Genomic DNA, 18,351 nt, shown 5'->3' on the forward strand with positions numbered 1-18,351 from the left:
TGACATCATGTCCCCAAACATCAAATAATCCTTGAGTTTTGAGTGTGACATTCACAAAAGAGGAAAATACTTTAGTATTGAACTCTTCATGGAAATAGTCATCTCGGGTAAGATGACCATCCACGTGCCCTNAAGCAGCCAGGAATGGTCAAGAACACTGCGCCCACACACATCANCCGAGCACTCAGGAAGCAGAGGCAGGCAGATCTCTTAAGTTTGAGGCCAGCTAAAGATATATACCGAAATCCTATCTCTTAAAAAGTGTCTTTTCCACATCTCCCACCATCTATGTATCCTAAAGGACTGTCCTCTGCCTGGATCACCGAATGGGACACACTTGGGGCTGGCCCTAGACAGTAGTATGTGAGCCTGAAAGTGGAGGCCAGCCTGGGCCTGGGGCAAGGGTCTAGATGGGAATACCCACCTGGAAATGGATATGCACATTGTCCTGGGATGTAAACACTGGTATTGACCTAGACATGGCTCTCAACCAAGACTACCACTGGGCTGCAGGCCTTCAGGGGCTTGGACCTGAACTGTGGCACGTAGCTGGCCTACGGGGCTCGGTCCAGCCTTCATGGCTTCCTGTTTCCATCTTCACTTTCGCCGGCAGCGTTTCTCCTTCCCTTACTCAAAGCCACAACCTACTTTCCATTTCGGGACACTCGGGAGAAAGGCCATGGGGGGGGGAAAGAGGGCAAGGCATCACGTGGTCCCGCGCCCACGTGATGCCGAACGGCACGTGACCGCATCACGTGCGGAGCGGAGCCTCCCGAAGAAGTGAGGAGTAAGCGGGCGGTCCACGGGCTCTCGCGAGACCCTCGGCTCACGTGACCGGCGGGCGCGGCACTGCTCACGTGACAGGCGCTGCCGGCCGCAGGGTCCTCTCCGTGCAGGCGCCGCAGCTGCGGGGCCTCTCGAGTCGGTGGACGCGCCCTCCCGCCGGCCTCGCCGCCCGCGCAACCGCCGTCCTCCGGCCTCGGCTGCGTCGCGCCATGGCGGCCCCCGNCGCCCGGCGGCCGCTGCTCCTGCTGCTGCTGGGTGAGCCCGGGAGGGAGGGACAGAGGGAAGGAGGGCCGGGCGGGGTCGGCGTCTCGGGACGGACGGGAACAGAGCGGCAGGCCGGGCGGGGACNGGGCGCCCGGAGCCGCGGGCGTCAAGAGGGCCTCGAGCCGGCCGGCCCGCTCCTCAGTGGCGCTCGCCGCCTGGGAGCCCGTGCGGGCCTAAGGACGCAGGTGCGGGTTGGGAGCCCAGGCTGAGCCGCTCTGGAAGGAGCTGGGCTGGAGTTCCTGCCAGGCAGTGCTGCTGGCTCCGAGCTGCCTTGTGAGAGGACTGGGTGCTGCCTCGGACCCTGCCTGGGGTGCCGGGTGCCCTTCCTCGCCGCTGTATCCCGGCAACGCGGAGGGTTTCGCTGCGGTGCCAGCATCTGCAGGACGGGAGAGAGGTGGCTGGCCGGATCCCCTGGACACAGAGGCTCACACCCCCAAGTTCTGTGACTGTGACTTTATGGAATTCGTTTTCCCTTTTTTTATTTTGCTACTTGTGTGAACTCTCTGGTCCGTGAGAGGTGCGCTTACTCGGCGGTCTTAACCCAGAAGCCTTGCTAAGGGGACCTGTGACCCTTCACTGTTCAGTAGTTGGAGCTAATATACGAGTTGCCGAAACAAGTTCTGTCGTGTCAGAATGGCTTGGTAACTAGCTGGAGTTCAATCTCCAGCACAGCCAAAAACGACTTAAACCCTTCGACTGTTTTATACTTTTAAAAAGGAGGGGAGGGGTGTCTCACCAACACGCTGGCCTGAAACTCACAGGTTCAGGTTCTCGTGGNCTCTGCTTCCTAAATGCTGATTGGGATAAAATCCAAAGGCCAGCCAGGTTAGGCCTCTTCATGTTTTTCAAACTACCTTGTGGCTTGCATAGTGGTTTATATCTCTAATCCTGCGCTANAGTCAGAAGGATCTCTTTAGCAAGCCATTCTGGTCTATATAATGAGTTTCTAAGACAGCCAGGACTGGAGACCCTGTTGCAAAAATGAAATAAATAAATGAATGAATGAATAAACTAAACTAATCAGTGGTGGCTCACACTTGTTAGACCGTGGAGGCTGAGGCAGGGGAATTTTAAGGTTGGGTCAGCCTGAGTTGTAATCTAAGCACTTAGCAGGCTTATGTGGGAGAATTTCTGTGAATCGGAGGCCAACCTGGGCTACAAAGTGAGACGCTGTTTCAAAGCAAAATCAAAGTGGAGAGGGAAAGTCTGTGACCCTGATTGAGTGAGTGCCCCTGTGCCATAAATTGTCCCAGCTTTCACAAAGGGACTTTAACANCTTAGACGGGATCTTGGTTGTGTGACTTCAAAAATAATTTTATCTTNAAAAAACCTCTGTAACNATGGGATTGTTAATTGTTCCTACATTAATTGCTATCACCTCCAAGCTGCTTAAGTGCTTAATAGAAAACAGACTAGTGTGAACTGAAACTAGTATGTAGGATTGCTTAATGGAACTGTTCGGTTGTTAGGGCTAACCCTATGACCTTCCCCTTTCTGGATGAGCCTTGTCAGTCTAGAAGTATGAGAAGTCTAATTAAAGTTATCCTGGATTGTGGGACCTTGAATTCTTCACTAGATTGGTGGTCCAGTGGTTCAGTAGTCTTGTAATTTTGAGTTCATATTCTGTTAGACCCAACTTAGATATTGTTATCTTGACCTGGCCCTTTTTTGTTTTGCTTTGTTTTTTTTTTGTTTGTTTGTTTTGTTTTGTTTTTTAATGTATATGAGTACACTGTAACTGTCTTCAGACAGACCTCTGGACATTGTATCCCATTACAGATGGTTGTGAGTCACCATATAGTTGCTGGTGATTGAATTCAGAAATTCTGGAAGAGCAGTCAGTGCTCCTAACTCCCGAGCCATCTCTGCAGCCCAACCTGGCCTTTTAACTGTGGACACACAAACTGTGGCACCTGTCCTGGAGTGGCCCTGACTCCTCTGCTCTCTTTCGAGCCCCAGTCCTGACATAGGGGATTGCATGGTGCTTTCATGAAGTGCCAGGTTTACAGCAGTAGTCCTGAACTGGATCTTTCTAGAAGAAGAAACCCTTGTCACTTTTCTCCCACAACATTCTGCATAGCTTGCCCCAGCCTTATGGAAGCTAGCCAGCAGGGAGAGAGTCGTGCCTCTAGAGGTGCTAGTTCAGTGTGTGGAGTAGAACTTTGGCCATTTGTTTAAATGTTCAAAGGTGTCCCTAGATAAGAAGAAACTGGATTTAAATCAAGCAAAAGAATTCAGGGTATGGTTGGCTGGAGACAGGGTCTCACCATGTAAGTAACCCAGGCTGGCTTACCCATACTCCTTAACCGAGTGCTGGAAAAGCAGCGTGGTCAGTAGGTCGCACACTGAAGCCAGCAAACTGGGCCTCTCCACCTCAGCAGGAGGGAAGAATAGTGACCACCTTTTCAGGTTGTCATAGTAATTTAATTGAAAAGTGCTTTGAGCAGTACTTGTCACAAAGTAAAAGTGTCACAAGTACTTGTTAGGCAGCACTTCCTGGGCAAAGAAGAGAGCCCCAAAACAAAAGTGGCAAGGCTGGTGGAGTGGTAGACTTTTGAGGTGTTCTGACAGCCAGCCTCTCTGGCTCTGCACTTCTGCCATTGTCAGTTGTGTAATCTCAAGGTGCTTAGGTGGCNGCTACTGGCTCCAAGGTCACGGAGCTTGCCCAACAGCGTGTATGTGGCCCACTGTCTTACTAGTAGCAGGGACGGGGATTTCCACAAGTGTAGTGTTTTGAAAGAATGAGACAGCGTTGCCCTTTGACCCTGGAGAAATGAGAAATGAGCAGGGCATCATTAGCAGGCAGGTGGGGGCTCCTGGCAGCTGCTCTTTCTCAGTCCCATGTGTGCTGTAGGCACTTTAACTGATTAGGGGACAAAGAGCTTTTTATATTAAGATATTTAAGTATTGCATGCCTTTTAAACAGTTTCTTTAAGATAATGTTTTGTGTGTGTGATACTTTGCCTGCATGTATGTGCCAGTGCTTATAGAGGTCAGAAGAGGGCNTTGGGTCCCCTGGGATACAAATGGTTTGGATGGTTGTGAGACATCATGGATGCTGAGAACCGAACCTAGGGCTTCCGCAACAAGTGTTCTAAAGCACTAAGCCATCTCCTCATCCCCTTTTATTTTTTAAATCCTTAGTTTTGTCATTTTATGCATATGAGAGTTTTGCCTGCATATGTGTCCGTACACTGTGTGCATACGGTGCCCACTGAGGCCAGCAGAGAGCATCAGATCTGTGGAACTGGATCTTTGTGAGCTGGAGTAGAGATTCTGGATATGTAGATTGTTGTAAGCTGCCATTTTGTTGGTAGGTGCAGGACTGGGCCCTGGGAAAGAGCAGCCAGTGTTCTTTATGGCTGAGATCTCCACCCCAGCCCTTCCTTCCATCTTATTTTTTTTAAGTAGTAGAACTAAAGACAGGTTGTTAAGAAAAAGAAAGACACACCACAGAATGGGAGCAACTAGTGAGCTGAGAAAAAGGCATGTTCTTAAAAGCCATAAAGTTTGTTTCAAATTTTAGTAATACTTTGTTTTCCTTTGAATATGTATGTTTTCTAGATGTTTACTAGTGGGAGAGTAGGTTTGACAAAAACACTCATGAAAAGATAGTCTAGTCAGAGCTGGACTGTGTGCTCCCAGGGGGCATCCATCTGCTGTGCTGGCCAGTTAGACCTCAGGTCTTTCTGCTTGGGACGTCCCTGGACAAGGAAGCCTTAGACCTGCAACAGGGACCTTTTCTTCTGCCTTTGGTCTTTTTTTTTTTTTTTTTTTTAAAGTTTTGTGTATGTATAAGGGATGTTCACAGGGGCCAGAAGAGGGTGTTGGACCCCCTGGAAGCTGGAGTTACAGGTGGGTGTGAGCTACCTAATCTGGCTGCTGGGACTCAAACTTGGGTCTTGTGGANGAATAGCAAATACTTTTGACTACAGAGCCATCTTTGACNCCTATTTTCAGTTGTTTTCTCTGAAACAGGGACTTGGTATGTAGCCATGAGCTGCCCTAGATCTCGATAGAGAAATCAGGTTGGCCAAATGCTTATATAGTCTTCCTGTCTTGGCTTACCTAGTTCTGGGATTACAGTGCATGCCACCACACTTGACTGTTATGCTTGATAGTGTTAGGGCAGCTTGACACAGGCAAGAGTTAACTGAGATAAGGAAGCCTCCATTGAGAAACTGCCTCCACAAGATGAAGCCTGTAGGGCAATTTTTAAATTAATGATTGATGGGCAAGGTGCTANNCCATTGTGGGTGGTGCCATCCCTGAGCTAGTAGTCCTGGATTCTGTAAGAAAGCAGGGGATTGAGCCAGTAAGCAGCACCCTTCCATGCCTCTGCCACAGCTCTTGCCACTAGGTTTCTGTCTTGACTTCTTAAGTGACGAGCAGTGATGTGGAAGTGTAAGCTGAATAACTTAACCCCCCAAGCTGCGTTTGGTCATGGCATTTCACCGCAGCAGTAGGAACTCAGTGGAATAGCCATGCTCTGTTTGCAGAACACAAGTGTGTGTGCTTGGGAGAGTTCATGTGTATTAGTTGTCCTTGGAGGTCAGAAAAAAAGCACTAGGTCCTCTGCAAGTGGAGTTAGAGATGGTTGTGGGCTGCAGGGTCAGTGCTGGAACTAAACCTATGTACTCTACAAGAACCNCACTCTTTCTAGAAGTCTGCATCCACTATTGAGGATAAACTACAGTGGACTCTTTTGGAAAACTTTATAGCTACATATTATTTTATTCGTGTATATATGTGTTGGGCACACTGGCCAGGGCTTATGTGAGGAGGCCAACGCACCTCAATTCTCTCCTTCCAACATCTGAGTCCCAGGGGTAGAGCTCAGTCATCAGCCTGGTGGCGATTTTGCTTTTGCTGAGCTATCTTGCCAGCCCTTCTCTCTTTCCAGTTTATACTGGTCATCCACTGGGAATGCTGTAATGGAACCTGAGCGGTTAGGAAGCACAGGACTCTCTGAAGTGAGCTGCAGTCTGCTTCCTCCTTCTGCGGCCATTTTTGGAACATGAGTTTCAATGTTTGCTTTGCTGNTAGCACAAGAGAAAGGATATATGATTTCTGGTCAGGCTCTTGGGTGTGAATAGTTAGTCACTCTAACTTTTTTTTTTTTCAAAGTTGTGAGAATGAAATAAATTGGGTTTGTTGAAGTCTGCTTGTTTTGGAAGTATTTTCTAAAATTTTTTTGTTTATTTTTAAAATAGAGTAGAACATNGTAGCCTGAACTTCTGGTGATCCTCCTGCCTCATACTCCTATGGTAGACACCTCAGACTCATGTCTCAATATCCTTGGAAGACTATATACAACCTTGTACCAGCAGAGTGAACAGTGTGGTTGTTGCTGTGTAGTTGTTGGCTTTGGAATGATCGAAGGTACCTGGCTCGTTCATCTGTGAACTGTAAGGAAACTTGATCGTTGTCAAGAACTGTGCCNCCCCTGCTACCTTTTCTCTGGAGACACGGTCTCACTGTGTGGTCTAAGCAAGGCTGGCCTCAAATTCCCAGACACGTGCCTTCCTCCTGAGTGCTGGGAGTAAAGGTGTGCATTGCCATGCCCAGCTGAAAGTACTGTTGTTCTAATGACTAGGGTAGTGGGATTGTTTATGGCTTTTAAGTCTTCCATGTACTGTGGGTTGGTAGACTGCTGATCCTCTTGCCTCAGCCTCCCCAGTGTTAGNATTGCAGNTGTGAGCTTTATTAGGTATATTTAACAAGCCAGGAAAGCAATGTCCTGAAAAGATAATTCATTAGAAAATCTTTAGAGTTTCCATATGTCTTTGAACCTCCACAAATAGGGCAGCTCTCAACATGTATGAGTTGAGAGTGTGCCCAACATTGCTCAGCCATATGCTGGTGGGATCTAAGCACTGTGTCTGAGCTCATGACTCGGTCACAGTCCTGGTTCTGAGAAGTAAAAACAAACCAGATTGTAACTATTTGTTTAGGACCACAGTGAGAAAACTCACTGCAGACTGTCCTTGAGGTATACCTCTCAGGCCCCAGCACATCTTACTGTTTAAGGGACATGTGCCTAGGGTAAGTACTCTGGTGTCACGTGAGATTGTCAGATTGACGGCACAGCTTTGAAGGTGGCAGTTTCCTATGGAATTAAGAGTTAGAGCACCCTCAGGTTTGGGGGATCAGGAGTAGGACACAGCCTATGATAGAAGGTAGAGAAAACAAATAGCAGTTTTGTGATTGTCTCTTTCTCCTGGAAGCAGCAGGCCTTGCACATGGCGCCTCAGCACTCTTTGAGGTGAAAGACAATGGCACAGCGTGTATAATGGCCAACTTCTCTGCCTCCTTTCTGATCACCTACGAGACTGCGAATGGTTCTCAGGTAGGAGACACCAGCATTGTGGGATTCTGAAAAATTACCCTGCCTTAGTCTGGCCTTGTCACTTGTGCAGAGAGCTTCTAGCCCATCAGTAATCTCTGCTGTTGTCTGCTGGTAGCTGCAGCGACAGCAAACCGCTGCTGACTGTAACGTTTTCTGGATGGGTATTTTATAGCCACCTTGAAGAACCTCACAGAAGTCAGCACGTTTTTGCTAAATACTCCCGGGCTGCTTAGTTAGCTTTGTTCAATAAATGGCTCCAGATTTTTATGATCTGCTTCCCTTCAGGATATTGTTTATTCTAAGGGATGGCTTGATGAGCAGTGCTGTGGACTGTTCCCTTTAAGAAAGATGTTCTTAGTGGGCTGGACCTTATGGCACACACCTCCCTTATGGCACACACCTTTAATCCCAGCACTCAGAAGGAGGCAGAGGCAGGCAAATTTTGAATTCAAGGCCAGCTTGGTCTACAAGCTTTAGAACCACAAAATGAGACCCTGTCTCAACAAACAAGCAAACAAACAAAAATATGTTCTTAGTGGTTACATTAAAGCCAGTTTGTGTTTCTGTAGTTCTTAGATTACTAGTAGATGAGTATCGTGCATCTTAAATTTCTTTTTAATTACCTGTTAGACATTTCACACACTCATTATATGTAATTACCCTTTTAAATGCATCCCTGGATCATGAGATACACCATACCCGAAATCCTACTAGCTTATGTTTTTCTGCCTCTGCCTCCTGCACATTGGAATTAAGGTGTGCACACAATGAGTGGGAAGCACGTTTAACCCTGACTCTGCCAGGTCTCTCACACTGGATTCACTTGTCAGCCTGTTTCTGTTAGTAGTGAGAATGAAGTGAGCTGTCTACTGGTTTGTCAAACTGAATACTTTATAGAACACTGTACCCATATCTACCACAGCCTGTTCATATTTCAGAACAGTCAGAAAGTCTGAGAAGATGGAACGTCTGACTACCCCGTTTGAAGTCATGCACATTGTTTGCATGCATTGAGTTATAGTCCAGTAGCTTTGTACAGATGCTGCACCAAGTAAGAGTCTCTGAGAATGACTACTTTAAGATTGACTGGAAGCTCAGTTTCTGTCAGGGTGCATGCAGGTAACTCTTGGCAGTGTCTCCTTAGCATACCTTCTCATGGCTTTGCATTGGAATTGTATTTGTTGTAGATCGTGAACATCCCCCTGCCCGCCTCTGCAGAAGTACTGAAAAATGGCAGTTCTTGTGGTAAAGAAAATGTTTCTGAACCCAGCCTCACAATTACTTTTGGAAGAGGATATTTACTGACANTCAACTTCACAAAAAATGCAACACGCTACAGTGTCCAGCATATGTATTTTACATATAACTTGTCAGATACAGAACATTTTCCCAATGCCAGCAGCAAAGGTAAGACTTCTGTAAAATAAAATAAAAATGCAAATCTGAAGGGAAGGGTAGAGAACTTGCCTTTCCGAGAGCCACTACATCCCCTGCCTTTCTNAGTCATTGCTTTCTTTTTGTCCTTTCTGTCCCTTTCTTTTAGATGCTTGCCAGAGCCTGAGTATGCTTTCTGTGGTACTCAGGCTTTCCACTGGCCACTGTGTGGTTGGCTGCATGCTGGCATGTGCACNTGGCATGGAATTTTCTCTTCCTCTCTCAGTCCTGAGATTTACAGCTCACCTGTCATGACATTTTTTCTTTTTAAACTCCCAATAAAACTGTTGTTAAGCTTCACAACAAACAAAAGAATACGAGATGGTGGTATTCAGTCACTTTTAACTTAGGTACTGTGAACACATTGTGTTTTGTTTTCTTTTGTTGATTAATTGATTGATTGATTGGGATACAGAGATGTACACCGTGAATTCCACAACTGACATCAAGGCAGACATCAACAAAGCATACCGGTGTGTCAGTGATATCCGGGTCTACATGAAGAATGTGAACGTTGTGCTCCGGGATGCCACTATCCAGGCCTACCTGTCGAGTGGCAACTTCAGCAAGGAAGGTAAGGTGCTGGAGTGACATGGCTTCAGGTGACAGTCCACAGTGGGTGGAGTCTGTTCCTCCATCTGGCAGCCCCTCTGCTGTTAAAGGTGCGAGTGGGTACATCCTGATGAGGAGGTTAGAGCTTGGTTAATACAGTCTGGTCTCCGTCGTGCATGGAATACAGAGGAGTGATCCTGTGGGTGGTGAGCAAAACACTGCCTGTAAGCCAGTCCTCAGACTAGCTCAGGCAGCTCTAGAGGAGGTGTGACCCCTAGCCTGCACAAGTTTGTCAAGCTAATGGGCCCAATTGCCACTTGGCCCCAATCCTGTCAGCTCTGAAATTGTCCATTTCATGTGGTTTGTCAAAGGATTACCTGGGCTACCTGTCCTTATTAGCTTTCCTTCTCGGGCTTCTTGAGTAATCTTAATGAAGACTGTGGTGTGACTGTGGAGAGAGCTACCTCAGGTGCTATCTCTCCGTTTTTAAGTCAGTTGCAGGCTAGGGGGTGTAGTGTGTATTTTCTTAGCAGATGACCCTAGTCTGCACCTAAAGTTTAAAAAGAAAGTATTTTATTACATATAAAGCTTATTGGAAGGGCCAGGGCCTAGAGGCATAGATTTGCTGCCTCATAAGTTTATCCCCTTTTGTTGAGACAGGGTCTCTCTCTTATATAACTATTATTGTCTGGAATTCACTCTATAGACCAGGCTGGCTTTGAACTTACAGAGATTCACCTGCTTTCTGCCTCCCAAGTACTGTGATTAAAGGTTTGTGACACCATGTCTGACAACATAGCCATTTACATTAGTTACAGATGCTCTTGACCTAATCCAAGCCCAGCTGTTGCCATAGTCGTCGTCTGAAATATATACTGTCATGATACAAATAGCACTGGGTTGGGGGGGGGGTCCTTATTTTAAACATGAGGGTTTTGTTTTGTGTAATGTGTGTGTGTTTTGCCTATATGTGCACTGTGTGCTTGCTTGGTGTCCATGAGGGCCAAAAAGGACAGTAGATCATTTGGAGCTGGAGTTAGACACTTGTGAGTCACCAGTGGGTACTGGACTTAAACCTACGCCTTCTGGGAAAGCAGCACGTGCTTCTAACCCACCCGGCCATCTCTTTGCTCCATAAATAAGCTTTTCTGTTTCTAATCCAGTGACAAAGGTGTTATTGACAGAACAAAGAGTAAAAGATAACCCCACACATGAGCCAGACAGAAGGAGAAGAAATGGGTGCTTCTGAAAGATGCTGACTTTGTTTGGTTGAGTCCTTCTACCAACCTCCCTGCATCTGATCTTAGGATGTTACAGCAGTGTCCCCTTTTCTATTGACTACCAGAGTCAAAAATTGGGAGCAGTAGGCTGGAGAGATGGCTCAACAGTTAAGAACATTGTCTCTTCTTCCAGAGGTCCTGAGTTCAATTCCCAGCAACCACATGGCGACTCATAACCATCTGTAATGGGATCTGATGCCCTCTTCTGATATGTCTGATGACTGCTACAGAGTACTCATATAAATAAATNTTTTTNAAAAAAAAAAAAGCCAGGAGGTGGTGGCGCATGCCTTTAATCCCAGCACTTGGGAGGCAGAGGCAGGTGGATTTCTGAGTTCGAGGTCAGCCAGGGCTACCTGTCTCAAAAAACAAAAACAAAAAAAAAAATTGGTGGCAGCAAGTGTTTGCAGAGCCAAACCTTCAGGTCATCCAGGCACTGGCCAGCATCCTGTCATCTTGCTCAGCCATGTGCAAGATGACAGGATGTGGGGGTTAGTTTTCTTGGTAAAAAAAATAACTGTTTTGCTGAGCAGTGGTGGCGCACGCCTTTAATCCCAGCACTTGGGGGGCAGAGGCAGGCAGATTTCTGAGTTTGAGGCTAGCCATGGCTATACAGAGAAACCCTGTCTCAAAAAACCAAAATTAAAAAAAAAAAAAAATAGCTGGTGTGTGTGTGTACACATACAGGAGCATGCAGTGCAGTGTATATATGGAGCGGGAACTCACCCCTTGGGAGTCAGTTCTGTCCTGTGGGGGTGATTACTCAAGGCTCTAAGCCTGCAACACCTCCTACCTGCTACACCTGAATAATGCTTCCAGTCTGCTCTCCTACTTTCCTGATAATTGTTACTTATTAAATCCAAAAGTGTGTATGCGTGTTCATAGGTCACACAGGGGTGGCCTTGACCAGGAAGGAAGCCTCATGTATCTTCCTCCTGTAAATGGTCAGACCAAAGAAAACTTGGGCACTTGACAAATCTTATTTAAAAGGAAATAAAATGGAACTGGAAGCCGGGCGTGGTGGCGCACGCCTTTAATCCCAGCACTTGGGAGGCAGAGGCAGGTGGATTTCTGAGTTCAAGGCCAGCCTGGTCTACAGAGTGAGTTCCAGGACAGCTGGGCTACACAGAGAAACCCTGTCTCGAAAAACCAAAAAAAAAAAAAAAAATGGAACTGGAGAAATGGCTCAGCAGTTAAAGAACACTGGCTGCTTTTCTGAGGACTTGGGTTTGCACCAGCACCACCCAGGTTGTGATTGCCAGTTCTCTCTAACTCCAGTTCCAGGGTGACCTCTTCTGGCCTCCCTGAGCACTAGGCACATATTACACACAGAAGTGAGGCACAGGAAAATACATGCAGGCAAAACTTTTTGGGGTTTTCAAGTCCGGTTTTTTCTATATGGCCCTGGTTGTCCCAGAACTCTCTAGACCAGGCTAACCTAGAACTCACCTANCTCTGCCTCCCAAGTGCTTTGAGTAAAGATGTGTGCCACCATGCCCAGCTTCAGGCAAAACACTTAAACATATACAGTGGAATTTTTTTTTAAAGATTTATTTATTTTTATTATATGTAAGTACACTGTAGCTGTCTTCAGACACACCAGAAGAGGGCGTCAGATCTTGTTACATATGGTTGTGAGCCACCATGTGGTTGCTGGGATTAGAACTCTGGACCTTCGGAAGAGCAGTCGGGTGCTCTTACCCACTGAGCCATCTCACCAGCCCCTACAGTGGAATTTTTTAAAAGAGGAAGTAAAGCCCTAGCTGGACCTGGCTTTCTTTGTGAGAACAGGTACTTTGCTAGAGATAGTCAGTTGGGGATCTCAGCCTGGAGTAGGCTGTGGGGAATTCTGCTGCAGGCCGAGAATAGCCACACCAAGGTTCCACCACAGTTCTGGGGCAGGGCGTGTGTTAGGCACTGGGCTTCCCAGGTCACCAGCAGACTTAGGTTCATTCTCTTTTCCTTTGCAAGGGGGAGGGGGGCTGACTGAGTGAGTCTGTGTGAGTGTATGCATGAGGACAGGTGTCATAGAGGACAGAGGGCAACGTTGGGTCTGCTCCAGGTGTAGTTTCAGGCAGTTGTGAGTTGCCTGGCACAGGTACTGAAAATATACTATGTTCATTACTGGACTCACACTGTTTATTCATTACGTGTTGGTAATCAGAGAGCATCTTGCTTGCTCTGATTATTCATGCCTCTTTTGTGTTGTCACTGTTCCTATTGTGGTTCTCGTGTGTGTCTCTGTGTCGGGATGTACACACACCTGAGGAGGCCCGAAGTATTGGCTCTCTCTTGGGTCTGTCACAAGGAGATGGTAAGCTGCCCACTATGGGTGCTGGGAATTTAACTCAGGTTCACAGTATACTCTCTTAGCCATCAAGACCATCTCTCCAACCCAGTTATCCAGGTTTTAATCTTGAGGGTTTGTTATGTGAAACTTAAGCATATGAGAGATTCTACCATGACTGAAAAGTTATTATTAGCAGGCTATAAAAATAGACTTCCGCCGGGTGGTGGTGGCGCACNCCTTTAATCCTAGCACTTGGGAGGCAGAGGCAGGTGGATTTCTGAGTTCGAGGCCAGCCTGGTCTACAGAGTGAGTTCCAGGACAGCCAGGGCTACACAGAGAAACCCTGTCTCGAAAAACCAAAAAAAAAAAAAAAAATAGACTTCCTCCGTTCTTTTCCCCTCCACTCCCCTCTGCTCCCCTCTGTTCCTCTCCCCTTCCCTCCCAGCAGGCTCCTGCACATTCTTGCTGATAATATGCAGCTGTAGTTAATTCATGTGTTTTTATAAATGGCAGGCCTGGCCAGTACCTGACAGTCAAGAGTCCCTGTCTTGTTTCTAACAGTGTCTCTCATGTGACAGCTCAGTGTAAACACTTGAATTCATGCTACATTCATGTATATATGACCTAGACATCACTCCCTTGTGGCAGGGTGAAACTTTCTCTTGGTCTCAGTATATTTATTTGCTTGCTCACTGAGAAGGAAGGCTAAGATGGGGAAAATATTGGGAGGGAGGGAGGGGTGCAACAAGTGGGCTAGAGTGCTGTAGGTCCTCTCTCTGCTTCTTGAACCTGCTGTCCATGTGCCTGTCAGATACAGGGTGAAGAAGTGCCCTGCAGAGTTCAGAAGTGGGTGTCTCTAGTTCTAACATGGACTCCAGTATCTGAGGTAGTTATAAGCAAGCTGGATTTTGAACTACCCTTCCAACTGTCTTTACTGTCCCTGCAGAGACACACTGCACACAGGATGGACCTTCCCCAACCACTGGNCCACCCAGCCCCTCACCACCACTTGTGCCCACAAACCCCACTGTGTCCAAGTACAATGTGACTGGTAACAACGGAACCTGCCTGCTGGCCTCTATGGCACTGCAACTGAACATCACCTACCTGAAAAAAGACAACAAGGTAGGTAGGGAGGATGGCTGCTTTTACCATCAAAGGAGTGTGGTGCTGCAGTCTGTTACTTAGTATATACTGCATCAGTTGTGCAGGGCTGTGCCCCACCTCTGAGTCCTGGGCTACATTTGTCTGAGTGGGGTGTGCCATACCTTCTGCCCATGAAAGCCCAAGATACTAGCTAACTTGGCACCTCACAGAAGTGCCTTGATCCTAGGAGAAGCATTGCATTTTCCTTCAGCTTTTATTACTCAAACTTTGTATTATTTGTTCGTTTGTCCTCTGGCAGGAACAGTGTCTGTGTCTGTGGGGATAGGAGACACTAGTGTGTAGTTGAGCCAGACCAAGCTTGTAGGCACCTGTAGTCTTAGCTACTCAGAAAGGATGGATACCTGAGGCAGAAGGACCAAGTGAGGCATTGAGGCTGACAAAAGGTAGGAAAAGCATCAGGGGCTGTGTTAGTCGAGGTTCTCTTGAGGGAGAGGGATCCATCCATCCCCATGTAATCTATACTAGTAAATCTGTGTGTGTGTGTGTGTATCTGAGTTTGTTGTGTGTATGTATCTGAGTTTGTTTTGCTGTNAATAGATACCATGAGCACAGAAGCTCTTATGAGAGAAAACATTTAATTGGGGTTCACTTACAGTTCCAAGATTTAGTCCATAATCGTGATGGGAAGCCTGGCAGCATGTGGGCAGACAAGGTGCTGGAGAGGTGTGGATTTGCTAGCAAGAGAAGCAGGCAAAGCACAAGCTTCCTTCTTCTGTGTCCTTTATATAGGCTGCCACAAACAAACAAAACAGATTTAAAATCTCAAATTACTTAAGAAAAAAAAATCCTTCTTGAATGTACTCAGCCACTTGGGTTTTAGTTAATTCCAGATGTAGTCAAGTTGACACCAAGAAAAGCCATCCCAGGGACCAAGCCATCTTGGCAAGGCATAGCATTCTGAATAGTAGGCACTATGTGGGAACTCAGAAACCTGCCAGGTGTGGTTAAGGACTCCTCCTGACTTGTTAAGAGTGTATATGTCTTCTCCATTAGCCATTAGTGCTGTTGGCTGTGATGTGAGGGGGTCATCAGAGCCTCAGTGATAACTCAATTGCTTTTCTTATCAGACTGTGACCAGAGCGTTTAACATCAGCCCAAATGACACAGCTAATGGGAGTTGCGGTGTCAACTTGGTGACCCTGAAAGTGGAGAACAAGAACAGAGCCCTGGAATTGCAGTTTGGGATGGTGAGGCTGAGTTGTCTGTTGTCACTTGGGGCATAGTCACTGGGTCCTCTTGTGCTACCAGTTTCATATCCTTGGTGTGGTGGCAGTCAGGATTCTCCTCACTTTTCACCAACAAATATACACTGACACACATTTATTTTGCTCATATTTGGGGAGACCTTCCAGGGGCTAGGTGATTGGGATAGCAGCAAAGAGCAGAGCATGAAGCCAGGTTGTACCACCTGCTTCTCACTGCCTGCCTTCTCCTGTTTGTACTGTTTCCTGGGAAAAGCCACATGTATACTTAGCAGCGTAAATGACACTGGGAAGGATCTTTGTTTATAGTGCTGGCTGATGTCTGTACCCAGGGCTTCTACATGTCTCTCAACCAACCATACCTCAGTCAGCATAATTTTTTGGTGTTTTGTTTTGTCACGACAGGGTTTCTCTGCGTAGCCCTGGCTGTCCCGGAACTCACTCTGTAGACCAGGCTGGCTTCAAACTCAGAAACCTGCCTCTGCCTCTGCCTCTGCCTCTGCCTCCAGAACACTGTGATTAAAGGCGTATGCCACCACACCCAGCTCAGTACAGATATGAGCTTATTAATAATTTCTTATAATGGATTTTAAACTTTTCTGTACCATTCTAAAGGTATTTTTAAATAGAATGGTTCCTGTTGCCTCTGTTTTGATGGGTAACCCAGTGCTAACAGAGGTCTCAGGTGTTGGGCATGTTGGTGCATGTTTAATCCACGTACCGTACTGAGAGGTGCAAACAGGACCATGAGTTTTAAGTCCTCACTGGACTACATAGTGACAGCCTGTATTAAACAGAAAGTCTGGGGGTTGGAGTGGTGGCTCAGGATTGGGAGCACTGGCTGCTCTTTCCAGAGGACCTAAAAACAAGACTGTAAAGAGCCAACCAAAATGTTTGTTTTTGCTGTAAATGTCGAGGCCCTGTTGCCCTCTGATGCTCGCCTGCTGCTGATGCTTGTCTTCTCTCTCAGAATGCCAGCTCTAGCCTGTTTTTCCTGCAAGGAGTGCAGTTGAATATGACTCTTCCTGATGCCCTAGGTGAGACTGGCTTCCTCCTTCCATCGGTTCCCATGCTCCTCACCCACTGTAGCCTGTGCTTGAGCAGACTCTCTCCCATTGCAGTGCCCACATTGAGCATCTCCAACCATTCACTGAAAGCTCTTCAGGCCACTGTGGGAAACTCATACAAGTGCAACACTGAGGAACACATCTTTGTCAGCAAGATGCTCTCCCTCAATGTCTTCAGTGTGCAGGTCCAGGCTTTCAGGGTGGACAGCGACAGGTTTGGGTCTGGTAAGTAGCAGAGGCAGCATCCAGAGTAATGGCGGGGGTGGGGGTGCAGCAGCAGAAGAGGCATCNTAGAACTTCCTGTGGGACAGGGATAAATGGGCAGGGAGCAAACACCCTTTCCCTCTGCAAAGACCTTTCCTTCTTCCCAGCTTGAGACTTCCCTTTGTAAGGAAGGAACTGCAGGAATGGGTATGTGAGGTAAGGGTGTCCTGGCTGAGGAAAGAGATTGCAGAAAATGACAGTGGCTCTTTCTGAAAGCTGACCAATGTTCCAGTGGTCAGCACCATTCATTCTAACCTGGGTGGAGCATGCCTGGGATTCCCCAGCTGCATAGAAAACACTCATGTCTATAGACTATAGATGTCCCAAAGTCTCTAGCCTGGCCTCATCCTTTCCCCTCGGGCTGGGGAGGAACAAGTGGACCTCGAGGGGGTGCCTTGGAGTGAATCCCCTGGCTTGTCTTTCTTGCAGTGGAAGAGTGTGTTCAGGATGGTAACAACATGTTGATCCCCATTGCTGTGGGCGGTGCCCTGGCAGGGCTGGTCCTCATCGTCCTCATTGCCTACCTCATTGGCAGGAAGAGGAGTCACGCCGGCTATCAGACCATCTAGCCTGGTGGGCAGGTGCGCCACAGACGCACAGGGGCGTGTTCTCACATCCCCAAGCTTAGATAGGTGTGGAAGGGAGGCACACTTTCTGGCAAACTGTTTTAAAATCTGCTTTATCAAATGTGAAGTTCATCTTGCAACATTTACTATGCACAAAGGAATAACTATTGAAATGACGGTGTTAATTTTGCTAACTGGGTTAAATATTTTGCTAACTGGTTAAATGTTAATATGTTACCAAAGTAGAGCTCTAAAGAGGATGAGAAGGCTCCGCTGATTTGACTTTTAAGACTTGGTGTTTGGTTCTTCATTCTTTTACTCAGATTTAAGCCTTACAAAGGGAATCTCTGGTCCAGACCCTTGGGCCTGGCAAGGGTGGCTGATGGTTAGGCTGCACACTTGAGAAGCAAACGGGAGCAGGGAAGGCTTGCCACACAGGCACGCACAGGGTCAACCTCTGGACACTTGGCTTGGGCTACCTGGCCTGGGGGCGGGGGGGCCTGGACTCTGGCATCTGGCTGAGCACAACCCCCCCATATTTCTATGCTCTGCCACCCGTGAGCTGCCACTTTCCTAAATAGAAAATGGCATTATTTTTATTTACTTTTTTGTAAAGTGATTTCCAGTCTTGTGTTGGCGTTCAGGGTGGCCCTGTCTCTGCACTGTGTACAATAATAGATTCACACTGCTGACGTGTCTTGCAGCGTAGGTGGGTTGTACACTGGGCATCAAGCTCACGTAATGCATTGCCTGTAACGATGCTAATAAAAAGTCTCCTTCTTTGTCTGTCTGGACGTGTGCTTCTGTGATCCATCAAGAGAGCCCTCATGTGCTCAAGGTATGGGACAATGTCGGGATAACAGCTTCTAGTCAGCCTATGAAAAGACTAAATGTTGTTTTGTTAAGGAAATGTTACTTGTCATGGCTCTAAATGTTAGAAGACTTACATAATTTGTTGTTTTGATGAGTCTTAGGTGATGAAAATATGGCCATGTGACTATAGTCTCCAGAAGCACTGCACCTATGTCACAAGAACCTTATACACATTAAACATGAGGTGACTTGCAGAGGCCAGTGCTCACCGTTTCCTTGAANCTCTGATCTGTCCACCTCCTTATGTCCATAGCAGA

The 18,351-nt window shown here is 47.1% G+C and overlaps 1 protein-coding gene across 1 annotated transcript; it reads left to right on the forward strand.

Moving 5' to 3' along the window:
* Positions 1-772: 772 nt before the first annotated feature.
* On the forward strand, positions 773-18,011 carry Lamp1 (lysosomal associated membrane protein 1). The gene is made up of 9 exons (XM_021169379.1): positions 773-1,041; positions 7,281-7,399; positions 8,587-8,806; positions 9,249-9,407; positions 13,902-14,080; positions 15,190-15,309; positions 16,295-16,361; positions 16,446-16,616; positions 17,085-18,011. Exons 1-9 carry the CDS (start codon positions 996-998, stop codon positions 17,222-17,224), a joined length of 1,221 nt encoding a protein of 406 aa, XP_021025038.1. The 5' UTR covers positions 773-995; the 3' UTR covers positions 17,225-18,011.
* The last annotated feature ends 340 nt before the right edge of the window (positions 18,012-18,351 follow it).

Source organism: Mus caroli, chromosome 8 (assembly GCF_900094665.2).
Source record: "Mus caroli chromosome 8, CAROLI_EIJ_v1.1, whole genome shotgun sequence".
In the NCBI taxonomy this organism is placed as follows: Eukaryota; Metazoa; Chordata; class Mammalia; order Rodentia; family Muridae; genus Mus; species Mus caroli.